Source organism: Lissotriton helveticus, chromosome 10 (genome assembly GCF_964261635.1).
Source record: "Lissotriton helveticus chromosome 10, aLisHel1.1, whole genome shotgun sequence".
NCBI classification, from domain to species: domain Eukaryota; kingdom Metazoa; phylum Chordata; class Amphibia; order Caudata; family Salamandridae; genus Lissotriton; species Lissotriton helveticus.
In genome coordinates this window covers 104,734,091-104,749,077 of record NC_136071.1, presented here as the reverse complement: position 1 = coordinate 104,749,077, position 14,987 = coordinate 104,734,091, and the positions used below count along the sequence as shown (strand labels likewise).

The following is a 14,987-nucleotide window of genomic DNA, read 5'->3' as shown; positions in this document are numbered from 1 at the left end:
AAAAGGATTAATATTCCAATCTTGAAAAACCTCCAGCCTATACGTTGGGAAATACTCCTTCTTTTGTTTTTCCATATCCTTGTCCAGGGGAACAGGAGTATTCCTCGTCCACCTGAAGTGGACACTATCCCTTACTCTCTCCTTTGTTTTCCCTCTTTACTAAATTAGACAGACACCGCCACCATATGGCAGACTGTTATAAGTGCCGGTGTTGACCATTAAGTGCCAGTGCTGAACACCGGAAGCCACAATTCAAATTAAGCACTGGGCGCCCACAGGATATGTGTACATTGTTGCTGAGAGTGAATGCTAGGAAAGGCCCACTTTGCCATAGAAGAGGGAGCTGCCAGACATCATTATGGAATACAGCAGTTTATAGAAAGGCCGTGGAGGTTCTCTGATAGCTCTCTATAATATTGTGTAGCAGTAAAGCTTTGATCGAAAAACGATTGAAAATCAGTCCATTGAGCAGACAACAGTCGAAAATACTCATGCTCCACGACTGGTGAGAGATTAGTTCAAATTCCATATGATCCTCATTTATTTGGAGACCTATCTGCCCTGATGCTGCTTAAACAATGGTCTACATGCTTTTGTAAGGATAACCTCTAGATTCCCTCCCTTGAGCTCTTTATTCAGACTTGTTTTGGGTCCATGGTCTCAGGTAGGAGCATGAAATCATAAATTAATCCCTGCAGCAGCAACAATGCTATGGTGTTATCATAAGGTGGTACCACCACCCAGTCATTACACTACTCCAAGGTCTCTTTACAGCCTTTGACGGTAAAAGGTAAGCTTTTCTGGTGTGTGAGGGACAGGTAATTGCGAGGAATGTTCCTTGTCTACAGCATAATACAGTTGATGACTTAACCCACATTATTCAGGCACCATGCCATAGAAATCAATTCCTATCATCTTAACCCATTCCAAAAAGTCGCATAGCCTGTGGAGCTGATTATCAGTGTTAATTCTGCATGAACAAAACACTGTTGTAAATAAAAAAATTCGACACTTGCTTATTTTTATGAGTGTCAGATGACAATAAGGAGGGAAGTCTTTCCCTGTTAAATCTGCAACAGTATAGTGAGACCTCCATACCCAGACCCACCGTTCTCAGAAAAATTAGGCCCGGTTGAAATTTGGTTTAGACCAGCTTGTTAGGTGAAATACTCAAGATTTAGCCATTAATCCACATCACATAATTGAGATTATGTTTAGGCAAGCATACTATCACAGGAGCACATGAACAAGCTACAAGGATGCATTTTGTGCTAAGAAACTAATGCAAAATGGCGGCAGGCATTTCATGAAATAAGACATGATTATGTATAATGTTTTGAGGCTTACACATAACTTCCTTGAAGGCTCAGCCGCTGTGCAGTCCAACAGGGGAGAGCTGAAAGGGTCCATTTCCCTGTTGATGGGGCAGAGTTTTAGACTACCACTGCTGAGCTGCTTAGACTGCGCTGGTAGACTACCAGCCCCGTCTAAGCAGCTCAGCAGCCCCACCTTACACCCACAACAGAACAATGCCGCTGGCCATTGGATGCCGCCTCCCATATCCTGTGCAGGTCGCGAAACCCGCAAGAGATTGTAAAGGTGCAGAGTGGCCAAACACAAATTGAAAAGCTAATGTGCACAAGTAAATCCAACTGCTTTTAGTGCCCACTACTGGATGGAGTCTGTTCAAAGAACGGCCACATTTACAGTGCCAATCTCATGTGACACACTGAGGCACCACGTGAGTTGGCAGGTCGCCATACCCTCAATTCAATATCATGGCCACCACCTTTACAACCCCACTTCCCTGTTTTCTGTGCATCTAGCAGGATTTCTCCATTCCCCCTACACCCTCTGGTGAATTCCATCAATTATTAACTTATTTTTCTTCTACCCAAAATATAACAGTCTGCTTATGGATGGGATAACAGCACAGCAGTAACATTATTTTCTAAAATCAATTTTGTGATATTTGTGCATTCCAATAATTTTCCTGTAAATGTTTCAACGTTTACCTACATTACCTGCGCAAATAGTTTAACGTTCACGTCTGTTTTACTGATTAGTGTACAACTATTGATTACTGACCCATTTTACTATAAAATGCACTGATTTGCTGCCTTTTTCTCTCTTGTTCTTACTATCAGGGTATCTGGGTTTGGTAAAAATTTTAGAAAGATCGACAAGGAGCAAGGTGAAGCCGTTCATAAGAGAATAGTCAACTTCCTAACGGCTCAAGGTAAGTGCCCCTTGTGCGGGCCTGAACAAAAAAGCAACGTGAACTTTATGCACATACGTCAACAACATATTGGATCCAGGTTAATTGAATTCAATGGTTTTATTTTTAAAACCTTTACATACGGATACCCTCTTCAGTGGGGCTGGTGCTAAACAATTAAAGGCAAGTAGGAAAAAACAAAAGTCACACATATTTGGGATGTGTGAACATTTATATCCCCCCTGTTGGAATTAGGTAGCCTGGCCTAGGGCAAGACTAGCATATCAGAGGCACAGTGTAAAGGTTGCAGACCACCCAAAAGTAATTCCACGCAATAGCACTCAAAAAGAAAACACTACACCAAAATTATATGAAAATACGTACTGCTTTATATAAAAATAATATTCTCTTTGTTGTCAAATATTAGTAGCTCACATTTAAATAGCTCAAAACATTTCAAGTCACTTTTTAGGATCAGCAATTTCACTTTTTAAATTACTAGCAGATTATCACTTTGTCTTCAAAGCAGTTACTATATTCTTGAGCTTCTATTACACTTTTGCATAAGTATATATTGTACTTTATGTTTAGTCACACCATAACCCTGACTGGTAGGTAACACTTACTCTTCCAAAGGCCAGTTGAAATATAGCCTGTACTCTACACTTGGTTCTATATCTTCCAATAACACTGCTAAACTGCTGCACAGGTTATCAAGTAGTTACTCTATGTCATCACTTTTAAAATTTAACAAGAACAGCACTTGAATCCGATCAGAGCAACACTTTTCATTACATGGATAACAGTACAGTTTTCCTACTGAACCTATGTAGAAGCAATTGATTAAGCACCAATTAAACCAACAGTTAAATGAGCCCTGCCTGGGCTTCCTTGTGGACCCTGTACTCCTGGGGACAGTGTCTCAGTGAACACACTGGTGAGGTATCTAGCCAGAACCCCAGTTTCTTATGTAGAAGGCTCTTCCCCCATTTAACTATCTCCTTACTTGTCACCACACTGTTGATCTGTTCTTTCCTGGGTCCGTGGCAGAGGGACTAGCGATAGCGGAGGGCGGCTCGAGGAACCGAGGCTGAAGAGGCTCTCACGCCTCAATAGACACCTCGGGGCTTCCCCCAGCTCAGGAGGACTCCTTGCTGTGGCCCTCGCGCAAAGGTAGAACCACCAGGGCAGACACCACGAGGCCCCAGACTCCTACCGGGTCTCGAATCTTTCCCCCCCTGCCTGGGCCAGCTTCTCCGTGTGGCGCTCAGGCAGGAGGAACGGTCAGCTCTCACCGCAACTCGCAGAAGTCGCCGGCGCCTCCTCTCAGCGCCGAGCGGCAAGAACACTGGCACGGACAGCTCCGCCTCACGAAGCCTGGGGCTCCGTCGAGCATGCGCGGGAAGCGAGCGTCTCACGGACAGAGACCGCGCTTCCGCTCCTTTCCTCAGCTCCAGCCGGCGCCGCCTCCCAGAAACCGGCGATCTCACAGGGCATGCGCAAGGGAGCAGAGTCTCCAGCCCAGCGATCGCGCACTTGTAACAGCGCCTCCCCTCGCTCTCCTCACACTGGGGCCAGGGAAATCACCACAAGACGGCTCCGGCGTCCAGCGTCAGCCTCACTATGTCTCCAACAAGTTCTAGCGACCCAGGCAATGAACCGGCGCCACTTCACCAGCGCTGGCCTGGGGGTCGCCTCACCCTACTTCTGCCCCTTCAAGGGAGGGCTCCTCCTCGCAGCAAGTCTCCGCTTCTGCCAGTAAGTGAAGTACTTAGAAGGGGGGGGTCAAGGCTCTGTCAGCGAGGAAAGTCACTGCAGCTTGCGGCAGACTACAATTGGCCACTGCTACTGGGGGGAGGGGGGGGTCACAGAATCTACCCCTACCTATACTGACCACTGCTCACGAAGAGCCTCTCTCTCTGCTGGGCAGAGGACTGTGCACCGCAGCACTACAGTCTCCTTCTCCTACAGGCTTCCCCTGTATAATTTTAAACAAGGGGCAAGCTAGGCGCCCAGGGTCTCCAGAAACTTCCCACAGCGGGGCCAAGACAAATAACTAAAAGGGGAGTTGTGGGCTGGACCAAATAGACAGCTTCCAAGTCCAGGAGATCAATCCAAAGTCCAACCTTTTCCCACCCTTAGCTACCACCTGTCCTCCAGCTGACTTCCACAGGTAGACAAAATGGCTGCCCCGCATTCCGCCTTATATAGGCTGCCCTTCAGTGGTCCAGAATGGACCAGAAGGTTCTGGAATGCCCTATGTTAGGCTATGGCCAAGTTCTGTTGGTGACAGTTGGGGCAGTTGGTGGCCACCATTTTAGGTGGTGCCAACTTTCCTGTCAGAACAGGCCTCTGGGCCTGAGGTAAAAGATTATGAGGGGGGAGAGAACACCTATCCCCCTGGCCAACACCTACAAAAAGTCAGTAGACACAAAAAATTAATAAGGGTATGAGGGGCGTTAAGGGGACAAAATAAATAAAAATTAGGAGGGACTTCGCCAAAAAGCCAGACAGGTCTAACACGCGTCCCCCCCAGCTGAAAGTGGGGAGAACTACCCAACCCCTTGGGAGTCCTCATCACTAAGGCGGAAATACCTGGAGAGACCGTCTGCATTGGCGTGGTCCACTCCAGGCCGATGTTCCACCCGGAAGTCCATTCCCTGTAGGGAGATGGACCACCTCAACAACTTGGGATTTTCCCCCTTCATCTGCATCAGCCAACGAAGGGGTCGGTGGTCAGTCTGAACCAGGAAGTGCGAGCCAAAGAGGTATGGCCGCAGCTTCTTCAGAGCCCACACCACCGCAAAAGCTTCCCTCTCAATGGCACTCCACTTCTGTTCCCGGGGAAGCAGTCTCCTGGATAAGAAGACTACAGGTTGATCCAGGCCCTCTTCATTGAGTTGCGATAACACTGCCCCAATGCCATGTTCGGATGCATCTGTTTGCACAATAAACTCCTTGGAGAAATTGGGAGCCTTCAGGACCGGTGCTTCGCACATTGCCTGCTTCAACTTTTCAAAGGCTTGCTGACAAGCCTTTGTCCAAACTACCCGTCGAGGTTGTTTCCTAGAGGTGAGCTCTGTGAGGGGCGCTACAATAGTGCCATACCCCTTCACAAAGCGACGGTAGTAACCTGTGAGGCCCAGGAAAGCTCGGACCTCAGTCTGTGTCTTGGGGGGTTCCCAGGCCATGATTGCCTCAATCTTCGCCTGTAGGGGTTGCACGGACCCCCTACCCACCAAGTGTCCAAGGTACACAACCGACCGCTGCCCAATCTGGCATTTGCTGGCTTTGATGGTCAATCCAGCTTGTTTCAGCGCCTGGAGAACTGCTTGCAAATGTTGCAAGTGGTCCTCCCAACTGCTACTGAAGACAGCAATGTCATCCAGGTAAGCAGCCGAGAAACCCTCCATTCCAGAGAGGACCTGGTTCACCAGTCGCTGAAATGTGGCAGGGGCGTTCTTGAGACCAAAGGGCATCACACAGAACTGGAAGTGTCCCTCGGGCGTGGAAAAGGCTGACCTTTCCCTTGCTCCATCTGTCAAGGAGATCTGCCAGTACCCTGAGGTGAGGTCAAAGGTACTGAGGTATTGGGCAGCTCCTAGCCGGTCAATTAACTCATCCGCCATGGGGATTGGATGAGCATCAGTTTTGGTAACTGAGTTCAGTCCTCGGTAATCCACACAGAACCTCATTTCTGGTGTGGTGCCCGGTGGGGCGGCTTTTGGGACTAGCACCACCGGACTGGACCAAGGGCTGCTGGACGGTTCTATCACTCCTAGCTCCAACATCTTGGCAACTTCGCCATGGATGCTAGCCTTCACCTTGTCCGACAGCCTATAGGTCTTGGATTTCACTGGGGGGCTGTCTCCTGTGTCCACATCATGGGTACACAGGTGGGTTCTTCCTGGGACAAGGGAAAACAGTGAAAAGTACTGCCCCAATACCTGTCGGCAGTCCTCTCGTTGCTCAGGAGTGAGAGACGGGGAGAGAATCACTCCCTCCACCGACCCATCCTTCTCTTGACATGAAAAGAGGTCTGGGAGAGGTTCGCTTTCTGCCTCCTCAGCACCATCAGTCACCATCATCAGGATGACCTCTGGCCTCTCATGGTGGGGTTTGAGGCGATTGGCATGCAGCACCCGGAGGGGCTGCCTCGGGGTCTTAAGATCCACCAAGTAAGTGGCCTTACCCTTTTTCTCCAACACCTCAAAGGGGCCTGTCCAACGATCCTGAAGGGCACTTAGCTCTCCAGGTTCCATCACCCAGACTTTCTGGCCAGGCTCCAACTCCACCGGGTGAGTATTCTGATCATACCATTCCTTCATGACTGCCTGACTGGCCTCCAAGTTGTCAGCAGCCTGCTTCCACAACTTGGCCATCTGGCTTCTGAAGGCCAACATGTAGCTCACCACATCCTGGGGAGGTTTTCTGGGAGACTTCTCCCATCCTTCCTTCACCAGGCTGAGAGGCCCACGCACCGGGTGCCCATACAACAATTCGAATGGGCTGAAGCCCACTCCTTTCTGTGGCACCTCTCTGTAGGAGAACAGTAAGCAAGGTAGGAGGATGTCCCACTTCCTCCGTAAACTCTCTGGCAGACTTCTTATCATGCCCTTCAGGGTCTTATTGAACCTCTCAACCAGTCCATTGGACTGGGGGTGATAAGGAGTGGTGAACCGGTAGGTCACCCCACACTCCTTCCACATGGTCCGCATGTAAGCAGACAGGAAGTTAGTCCCCCTGTCAGACACAACCTCCTTCGGGAATCCTACCCTAGTAAAGATTCCCATCAGGGCCCTAGCATCCACAGGTGCAGTAACAGTCCTCAGAGGGATGGCCTCTGGGTACCGTGTGGCATGATCCACCAGAACCAGGATGAACCTGTGACCAGCTGTTGTTGGTGGATCCAATGGCCCTACAATGTCGATGCCCACCCTTTCAAAGGGGGTGCTAACGACAGGAAGTGGTTCCAGGGGAGCCTTTAGCTTCACCCCTGTCTTCCCACTGGCCTGGCAGGATACACATGTCCTACAGTATGTGTTGGACGCCGCTTTCATCTGAGGCCAGTAAAAGTGGAGAACAAGCTGTGCAAAGGTCTTGTCCTGGCCTAAGTGTCCTGCCAGTGGTATCGCATGAGCCAATTCCAGCAGAAAGGCTCGGTACTGCTGCGGGACCACCAAGGCCCTTGATGAGCCAGGTAGAGGTACCTTGGGTTCACTGTAGAGGAGTCCATCCTCCCAGTAAAGATGGTAGTGTCCCGTAACATCACCTGCTGCCTGGGCTTCAGCCTGACGCCTCAGTCCCTCAAGGGTAGGGCACTCCCTCTGCCCCCTACAGAATTCCTCTCTGGTAGGACCTCCCTCCACATGCCATTCAGCAGGAATGGGTAAATCCTCCAGAGAGTCTACTCCCCCCTCCACGGACTCCTGGCCTACCACCGCAGGTGGCCGATCTGTCACATGGGGCGTGGAAGCCGAAGCAGGCTGTCCCTGTCTCCGCTTCTGTCCCTTTTTGGCAGCGGGTTGGGCCATTGTTCCAGGCTCCAACCCAGGCGAACTCCCTCTCCGGGCAGTCGCAGACCGTGTGCTTACACAGGCCCAGTCAGGTGTACCCAGCATCGCAGAATGCGTCCGGTATTCCACCTCTCTCCAAGTGTTGTGCTCCATGTCATTCCCCAACAGACAATCAACTGGCACGGCAGGGCTTACGGCAACTCGAAGTGAACCTGCAACCCCTTCCCACTCAAAGGGAACCTCAGCCACTGGATAGTGGCCCATTCTGCCGTCAGCCATCGCGGCGGGGTGGAGTACATTAGGAACAACCTGCTCTGGAGACACCAGTTGACTTCTCACCATAGTCATACTGGCTCCTGTATCTCTCAGAGCCTCCCCTCTTTGGCCATTGATGGTAACCCATTGCCCATACTTGATAGTATTTGGGGGCACCTGGATCTTTGGCACCATCTCCCGCTCTCCCAGGGACACTAAGGTGACACCCGCCCACTCACCCCCCTTATCTAAGGGCAACTCCTCCCCGAGCGCTACACTAGCTACTCCCGGTGACTTTCCTCCGGTGGGAGGGGGTGGTCTCTTTGGGCATTTGACATCTCCTTTATAATGTCCAACACCACCGCATTCAAAACAGTGGAGAACCCTTGGCTGCTGGCTTTGGCCAGGATTAGGGTTTCTGGGCGGGTTTGCCCTCGGGGTGAAACCTGCTCCCTTACCTTGGAAATTATTTTGGGGACCTTTGGAGAACTCCTTCTTTTTATCTCCTCCCTCTTTCTTCTGGGGGCGCCCTGTCCGGCTTTTTGAGAATCCCCTCCAGTCCCCTTGGAGGACACCCGGGTACTTGCCCAAGTGTCCGCCTCCTCTGCAAGCTTCCGGGGATCGGTCAGCTTGCTGTCCACCAGGTGTTGGCGCAACTCGGGAAAGCATTTCTCGAGGAGGTGTTCTTTCAAAAATAGATTGTACAGCCCCTCATAATCTTTTACCTCGCTGCCCTTGACCCAACCCTCTAAAGCTTTCTTGGCGTAGTCTAGAAAGTCTACCCAATTCTGGTTACTCATTTTGTGACTTCCCCTGAATTTTTGTCGGTACCGTTCAGGGGTAAGTCCAAACTTTTTCACCAGTGCCACCTTCATGACAGGGTAGTGGGTTTGCTCATCCTGCTCCAGAGCCAACAAGGTGTCTCTGCCAGCAGGTGGCATGTATTTATACAGCCCACCCCCCCAATGAGTTTCCAGGATCCCGTGAGCCCTTAAAGAAACCTCATAAGCGGCCAACCATTTGGCAATGTCATCACCTGGGGTGTAACTAGAAATGACATCTTTGGGTAGGTAGGGTCTAAATTCCCTGGTGTCTACTTTCTTTTCGCTGCCACCATTATCTGGAGTGGGAGGCCTTTGTATTAGGACCTGTAGGTCCATCTCCTTGAGGGTTCGCTCATGAGCTAACCTCCTTTCCTCCCTTTGCATATCCATCCTAGCTAACTCCAGCCTCATTCTCCTCTCCTCCCTTCTATCTTCTAGCTCGGCTTCGGTTAAACCCCTGTCTGAGACGCTGCTGCTTGCCCTTGAAGGTATCCTGGGACCTGTCAGAAGATTCCCTCTCCCCACTTGGTTCAGCGATGCAGCCTCAGTAACAGTGTCCCCTTCACCCACTTCAGTTTCTGGTTCTTCCCTCAAACGAGCTTCCACCCATGCCCTTATGCTTGTCAGCAATTCTCCTTTCTTGGCACCTTTGTTAAAAAATACCCCTTTCTGCTGACACCAATCCCTGAGTTGGGCCACAGTATTGGCTTCCAGCTCCTTAAGATTCACCTCCATCTTTGCCATGGAATGTAATTACTCGCAGGAGAAAACCACGAAGTGATCTGAGGTTAACCTCCACCCACCACCAGAAATAAATTTAGAAAAAACAAAAAGACTAATTGGGAGGGCCGCAAGGAGAAAACTCCTGGTGTAGGTTGGGTGTATTACGTCAAATTACTAGTAAGTAGCTGCAACCAAGTCCGCAATCCCACCGCTAGGCACCAAATGTTGGAATTAGGTAGCCTGGCCTAGGGCAAGACTAGCATATCAGAGGCACAGTGTAAAGGTTGCAGACCACCCAAAAGTAATTCCACGCAATAGCACTCAAAAAGAAAACACTACACCAAAATTATATGAAAATACGTACTGCTTTATATAAAAATAATATTCTCTTTGTTGTCAAATATTAGTAGCTCACATTTAAATAGCTCAAAACATTTCAAGTCACTTTTTAGGATCAGCAATTTCACTTTTTAAATTACTAGCAGATTATCACTTTGTCTTCAAAGCAGTTACTATATTCTTGAGCTTCTATTACACTTTTGCATACAGTATATATTGTACTTTATGTTTAGTCACACCATAACCCTGACTGGTAGGTAACACTTACTCTTCCAAAGGCCAGTTGAAATATAGCCTGTACTCTACACTTGGTTCTATATCTTCCAATAACACTGCTAAACTGCTGCACAGGTTATCAAGTAGTTACTCTATGTCATCACTTTTAAAATTTAACAAGAACAGCACTTGAATCCGATCAGAGCAACACTTTTCATTACATGGATAACAGTACAGTTTTCCTACTGAACCTATGTAGAAGCAATTGATTAAGCACCAATTAAACCAACAGTTAAATGAGCCCTGCCTGGGCTTCCTTGTGGACCCTGTACTCCTGGGGACAGTGTCTCAGTGAACACACTGGTGAGGTATCTAGCCAGAACCCCAGTTTCTTATGTAGAAGGCTCTTCCCCCATTTAACTATCTCCTTACTTGTCACCACACTGTTGATCTGTTCTTTCCTGGGTCCGTGGCAGAGGGACTAGCGATAGCGGAGGGCGGCTCGAGGAACCGAGGCTGAAGAGGCTCTCACGCCTCAATAGACACCTCGGGGCTTCCCCCAGCTCAGGAGGACTCCTTGCTGTGGCCCTCGCGCAAAGATAGAACCACCAGGGCAGACACCACGAGGCCCCAGACTCCTACCGGGTCTCGAATCTTTCCCCCCCTGCCTGGGCCAGCTTCTCCGTGTGGCGCTCAGGCAGGAGGAACGGTCAGCTCTCACCGCAACTCGCAGAAGTCGCCGGCGCCTCCTCTCAGCGCCGAGCGGCAAGAACACTGGCACGGACAGCTCCGCCTCACGAAGCCTGGGGCTCCGTCGAGCATGCGCGGGAAGCGAGCGTCTCACGGACAGAGACCGCGCTTCCGCTCCTTTCCTCAGCTCCAGCCGGCGCCGCCTCCCAGAAACCGGCGATCTCACAGGGCATGCGCAAGGGAGCAGAGTCTCCAGCCCAGCGATCGCGCACTTGTAACAGCGCCTCCCCTCGCTCTCCTCACACTGGGGCCAGGGAAATCACCACAAGACGGCTCCGGCGTCCAGCGTCAGCCTCACTATGTCTCCAACAAGTTCTAGCGACCCAGGCAATGAACCGGCGCCACTTCACCAGCGCTGGCCTGGGGGTCGCCTCACCCTACTTCTGCCCCTTCAAGGGAGGGCTCCTCCTCGCAGCAAGTCTCCGCTTCTGCCAGTAAGTGAAGTACTTAGAAGGGGGGGGTCAAGGCTCTGTCAGCGAGGAAAGTCACTGCAGCTTGCGGCAGACTACAATTGGCCACTGCTACTGGGGGGAGGGGGGGGGTCACAGAATCTACCCCTACCTATACTGACCACTGCTCACGAAGAGCCTCTCTCTCTGCTGGGCAGAGGACTGTGCACCGCAGCACTACAGTCTCCTTCTCCTACAGGCTTCCCCTGTATAATTTTAAACAAGGGGCAAGCTAGGCGCCCAGGGTCTCCAGAAACTTCCCACAGCGGGGCCAAGACAAATAACTAAAAGGGGAGTTGTGGGCTGGACCAAATAGACAGCTTCCAAGTCCAGGAGATCAATCCAAAGTCCAACCTTTTCCCACCCTTAGCTACCACCTGTCCTCCAGCTGACTTCCACAGGTAGACCAAATGGCTGCCCCGCATTCCGCCTTATATAGGCTGCCCTTCAGTGGTCCAGAATGGACCAGAAGGTTCTGGAATGCCCTATGTTAGGCTATGGCCAAGTTCTGTTGGTGACAGTTGGGGCAGTTGGTGGCCACCATTTTAGGTGGTGCCAACTTTCCTGTCAGAACAGGCCTCTGGGCCTGAGGTAAAAGATTATGAGGGGGGAGAGAACACCTATCCCCCTGGCCAACACCTACAAAAAGTCAGTAGACACAAAAAATTAATAAGGGTATGAGGGGCGAAAAGGGGACAAAATAAATAAAAATTAGGAGGGACTTCGCCAAAAAGCCAGACAGGTCTAACACCCCCCCTTCTAATGTCATGGTGTTGTTTCAAAACTTCAGAAACAGAGTAATCCATGTGAAGTTTGAGAAGCAAACAAATCTGTGCCTGCAGCACTAGAATTTGAGCAAAGCCTTAAATTTCCTTAAGGAGTGAATGCAACATAATATAATACCTATATAATAATCCTGGCATTAAAGCATAGACTTTCAGAGCACTGGGCGAATGCCTGAGGTGCTGCACCCCAAAAATGAACAGTTTCTTTGGATTTAGCTACTGTGATGACCCATTAAAACAGCCATGCAGCATTTAAGTTGCTAACAACATTTGTCTTGGAATCTCTCTGGGGCAGTGCTTTCATATGATTATCAAGATCTCATGTTATGGGTTTCATAGCTCTGTCCAAGAGGCGGTAATAAGATGAGCAAAGTAAGACTAAAACATACGAACCAGAGCCAGATTAAAACCCATATCATCTTACTATAAAAAAGACCAACTATATCTTCCACTTATTAAAAAATACTCAAACGCGTATGTATTTCTTACATTAATAAGAATTTGATCCATAGACACTAAACAGAGAGCAAAGCCTGCGGTTTGCAAAGACACAGTTGGTCTGGTTCACAAAGGGCCTCCGCACTGGTGGCGAAGGCCCCGCATTCGTGGGAGAGACTCCGCACTCGGGGCAGAATCTCCCCAATGAGAATTCTCATTGCAGAGATTCCGCCCCAAGTGCGGAGACTCCCTTGTGACTCAGGCTCAGTACTTATAAGTGCGAAAAAACTTTTTTTACAATGTATAAAAGCCCATTGCAAATATTAGGATGTGCGAAGGAGGCTTCCCTCCCATACTTAGCATTCGCACTGCACTAGGTTGTGATTGCACTTGCAGTTTCCAACCATTGATCACTTATAACTTCTGGGCAAACTCCAGTTGTGACTGTTTTGCAAAGGGGAAGCTGTCCACGGGGGCAGCTTTCCGTTTTAGCCCTAGGGAATCATTTCAGGAGGCCTGGTGAAGCGGGCAGTAGTTGAGAATGACAATGTTGTGTTGGAGGTGTTCTGAGCCTTGCTGACCTCCACCCCTGCATCCACAGCCAATCACAGGGGCTGCAAACTGTGACTTCCTGAATAAATATTTGTTTGAATGGTAGCTTGTGAAGAGACAAATTGCACAATAACCTATAAGTGCATAGGTTGTGCCAGAAACTGCATTCCCACTAGCACACCAATCATTGTGCGTATTGCACGTCCCGGAATGGGAATAGAGTAACAGCTCTATCCCAAGAAAGGGATTTGGGAGAATGTACATCGTCCCAAACATATTGCTTCATGCCATTTTATTTGAGTTTTAATACTGTGGTCTCATTGAGGTCCCAAGCAGAATGGGACACATACCATCACAGTCAATATATTTTTCTCTTCTGTCCTCTTGTCTTTTGTGACTGTCTGTAAAAGTTCTTATCTGGTGCAAACCATTAGGCCACTATAATAATCCAGGTGCACACAGATCAATTACTCGAACATGATAGTAATTTGGTGGAGTGGGGGAGAGGTAGTAAAGCAATTCTAAAAGAAACTTAGAAAAGATGGTGATCCTGGAATCTGTGTGTTTCCGCATCTTGGTGATTGAAAGCATGGTGTGAGGTCTCCAAAGAGGACCCTCAAAGAATTCTTGCTTTAGTCAGAGGTTTATCTTACATTTTAGGGGTGTTCTCTATTTGCTCATATTTTGAACACTAATGGTAACCCATTGTTACTCGACAGGGCGTACGTGCATTGCAGGAGATAACAGTACTGAATTTATAACAAGATGGTACGGACATTTCAAGGAGTATGCCACCATTACAGAATTCAAACAACTGAACCCCAACTTTGATGCGGTATGACGGCTCCTTTTCATATCATTTCTGGATATTGTGTCGTCACTCCGCAACATCACTGGAAGATTCTCTAACGCATTACTCACTTGGTTTTCTCTTTCCCTCAGTCGGCTGCCCTGGATGTGTGCACCCCTCAACAGATTGGAGAGTATACCATTTCTTCGGGGGCTCTTAACGACGAACAAAAATTTATCAAGATCTTTCAGAACCTGCAGACCACAGAGGAAGTTTCTGTATTTGTCACCGAGCTGAACACCAATGCACAGGTATATGCGTACCTTTATATGTTTGAGATGCCAGCCAGGAAAAAAAACTAAGCCTGCAAAGAGACCTACTAGTATGTCATTTTCTAAAAAACTGGGTTCAACAGATGTTCAGTTGATTGTGTGTGAGGTCTCCTGTGATTTTGAAGTCTTGAACATGAACGCTGCATTGAAGAACGTCTCAAACAAGTAGGCCTTCTCTTTGGTCGTGAATTCCTTGGATTTTCTTGCAAGGGACAACAATTGAACTGAATACACTGTCTCGTCATAATTTAAAGAAAAATGCGCTTTGCATAAAGTATTATATGGTAATTCTACAATGTAATGAATCATTCTTTCAATCAGGGGCACTTGCCATTGGAAACATTTAAAAGAATTATAGCTCATTGTTTTAGCTGGAAGACCGGATCTTCATACAAGAGTCTGGAGTCATTCAGGTAGGAGGGAAGATCTTTATTTCATGTTAGGTCTTTAGGTTAGAGCAACAGCAGGTAAATGCTGTTAGGGCTCCACGCTCCCTCCAAACATCTCTGTCTCCTAGCTTCTAAAGATCTTATCTCCTACCTGAATTGTACTAGACTCTTGCATGAAGACCCTGCCTTCCCACGGCAACACACAGCGTGAATGGAAGTTCTTTCATTGGGTGATTGTTGCTGATGGGACATCTGGACTGTCTGGATAGAAGAGTTGCAAACAGTCCTTTGCCAACCTAATGAGCTTCAATCATCATCAGAGGACACCAGAAGGTAGACACTAAAAAAGGAAGTCGCAACACAGAGAAAAGTTGGCACATGCTTGCAAGTGGGCAACATGACATGGCATCA

General features: G+C 48.8%; 1 protein-coding gene across 1 annotated transcript in view; it reads left to right on the top strand.

Annotated features, from left to right (window-relative positions):
- LOC144783951 (uncharacterized) overlaps positions 1 to 14,987 on the top strand; it is a 266,569-nt gene that overhangs the window by 152,734 nt on the left and 98,848 nt on the right. The window contains exons 34-36 of the mRNA XM_078662679.1: positions 2,148 to 2,239; positions 13,785 to 13,900; positions 14,008 to 14,166. Of these exons, the coding sequence (XP_078518805.1) occupies positions 2,148 to 2,239; positions 13,785 to 13,900; positions 14,008 to 14,166 (367 nt within the window). The remainder of the gene's footprint in view (positions 1 to 2,147; positions 2,240 to 13,784; positions 13,901 to 14,007; positions 14,167 to 14,987) is intronic.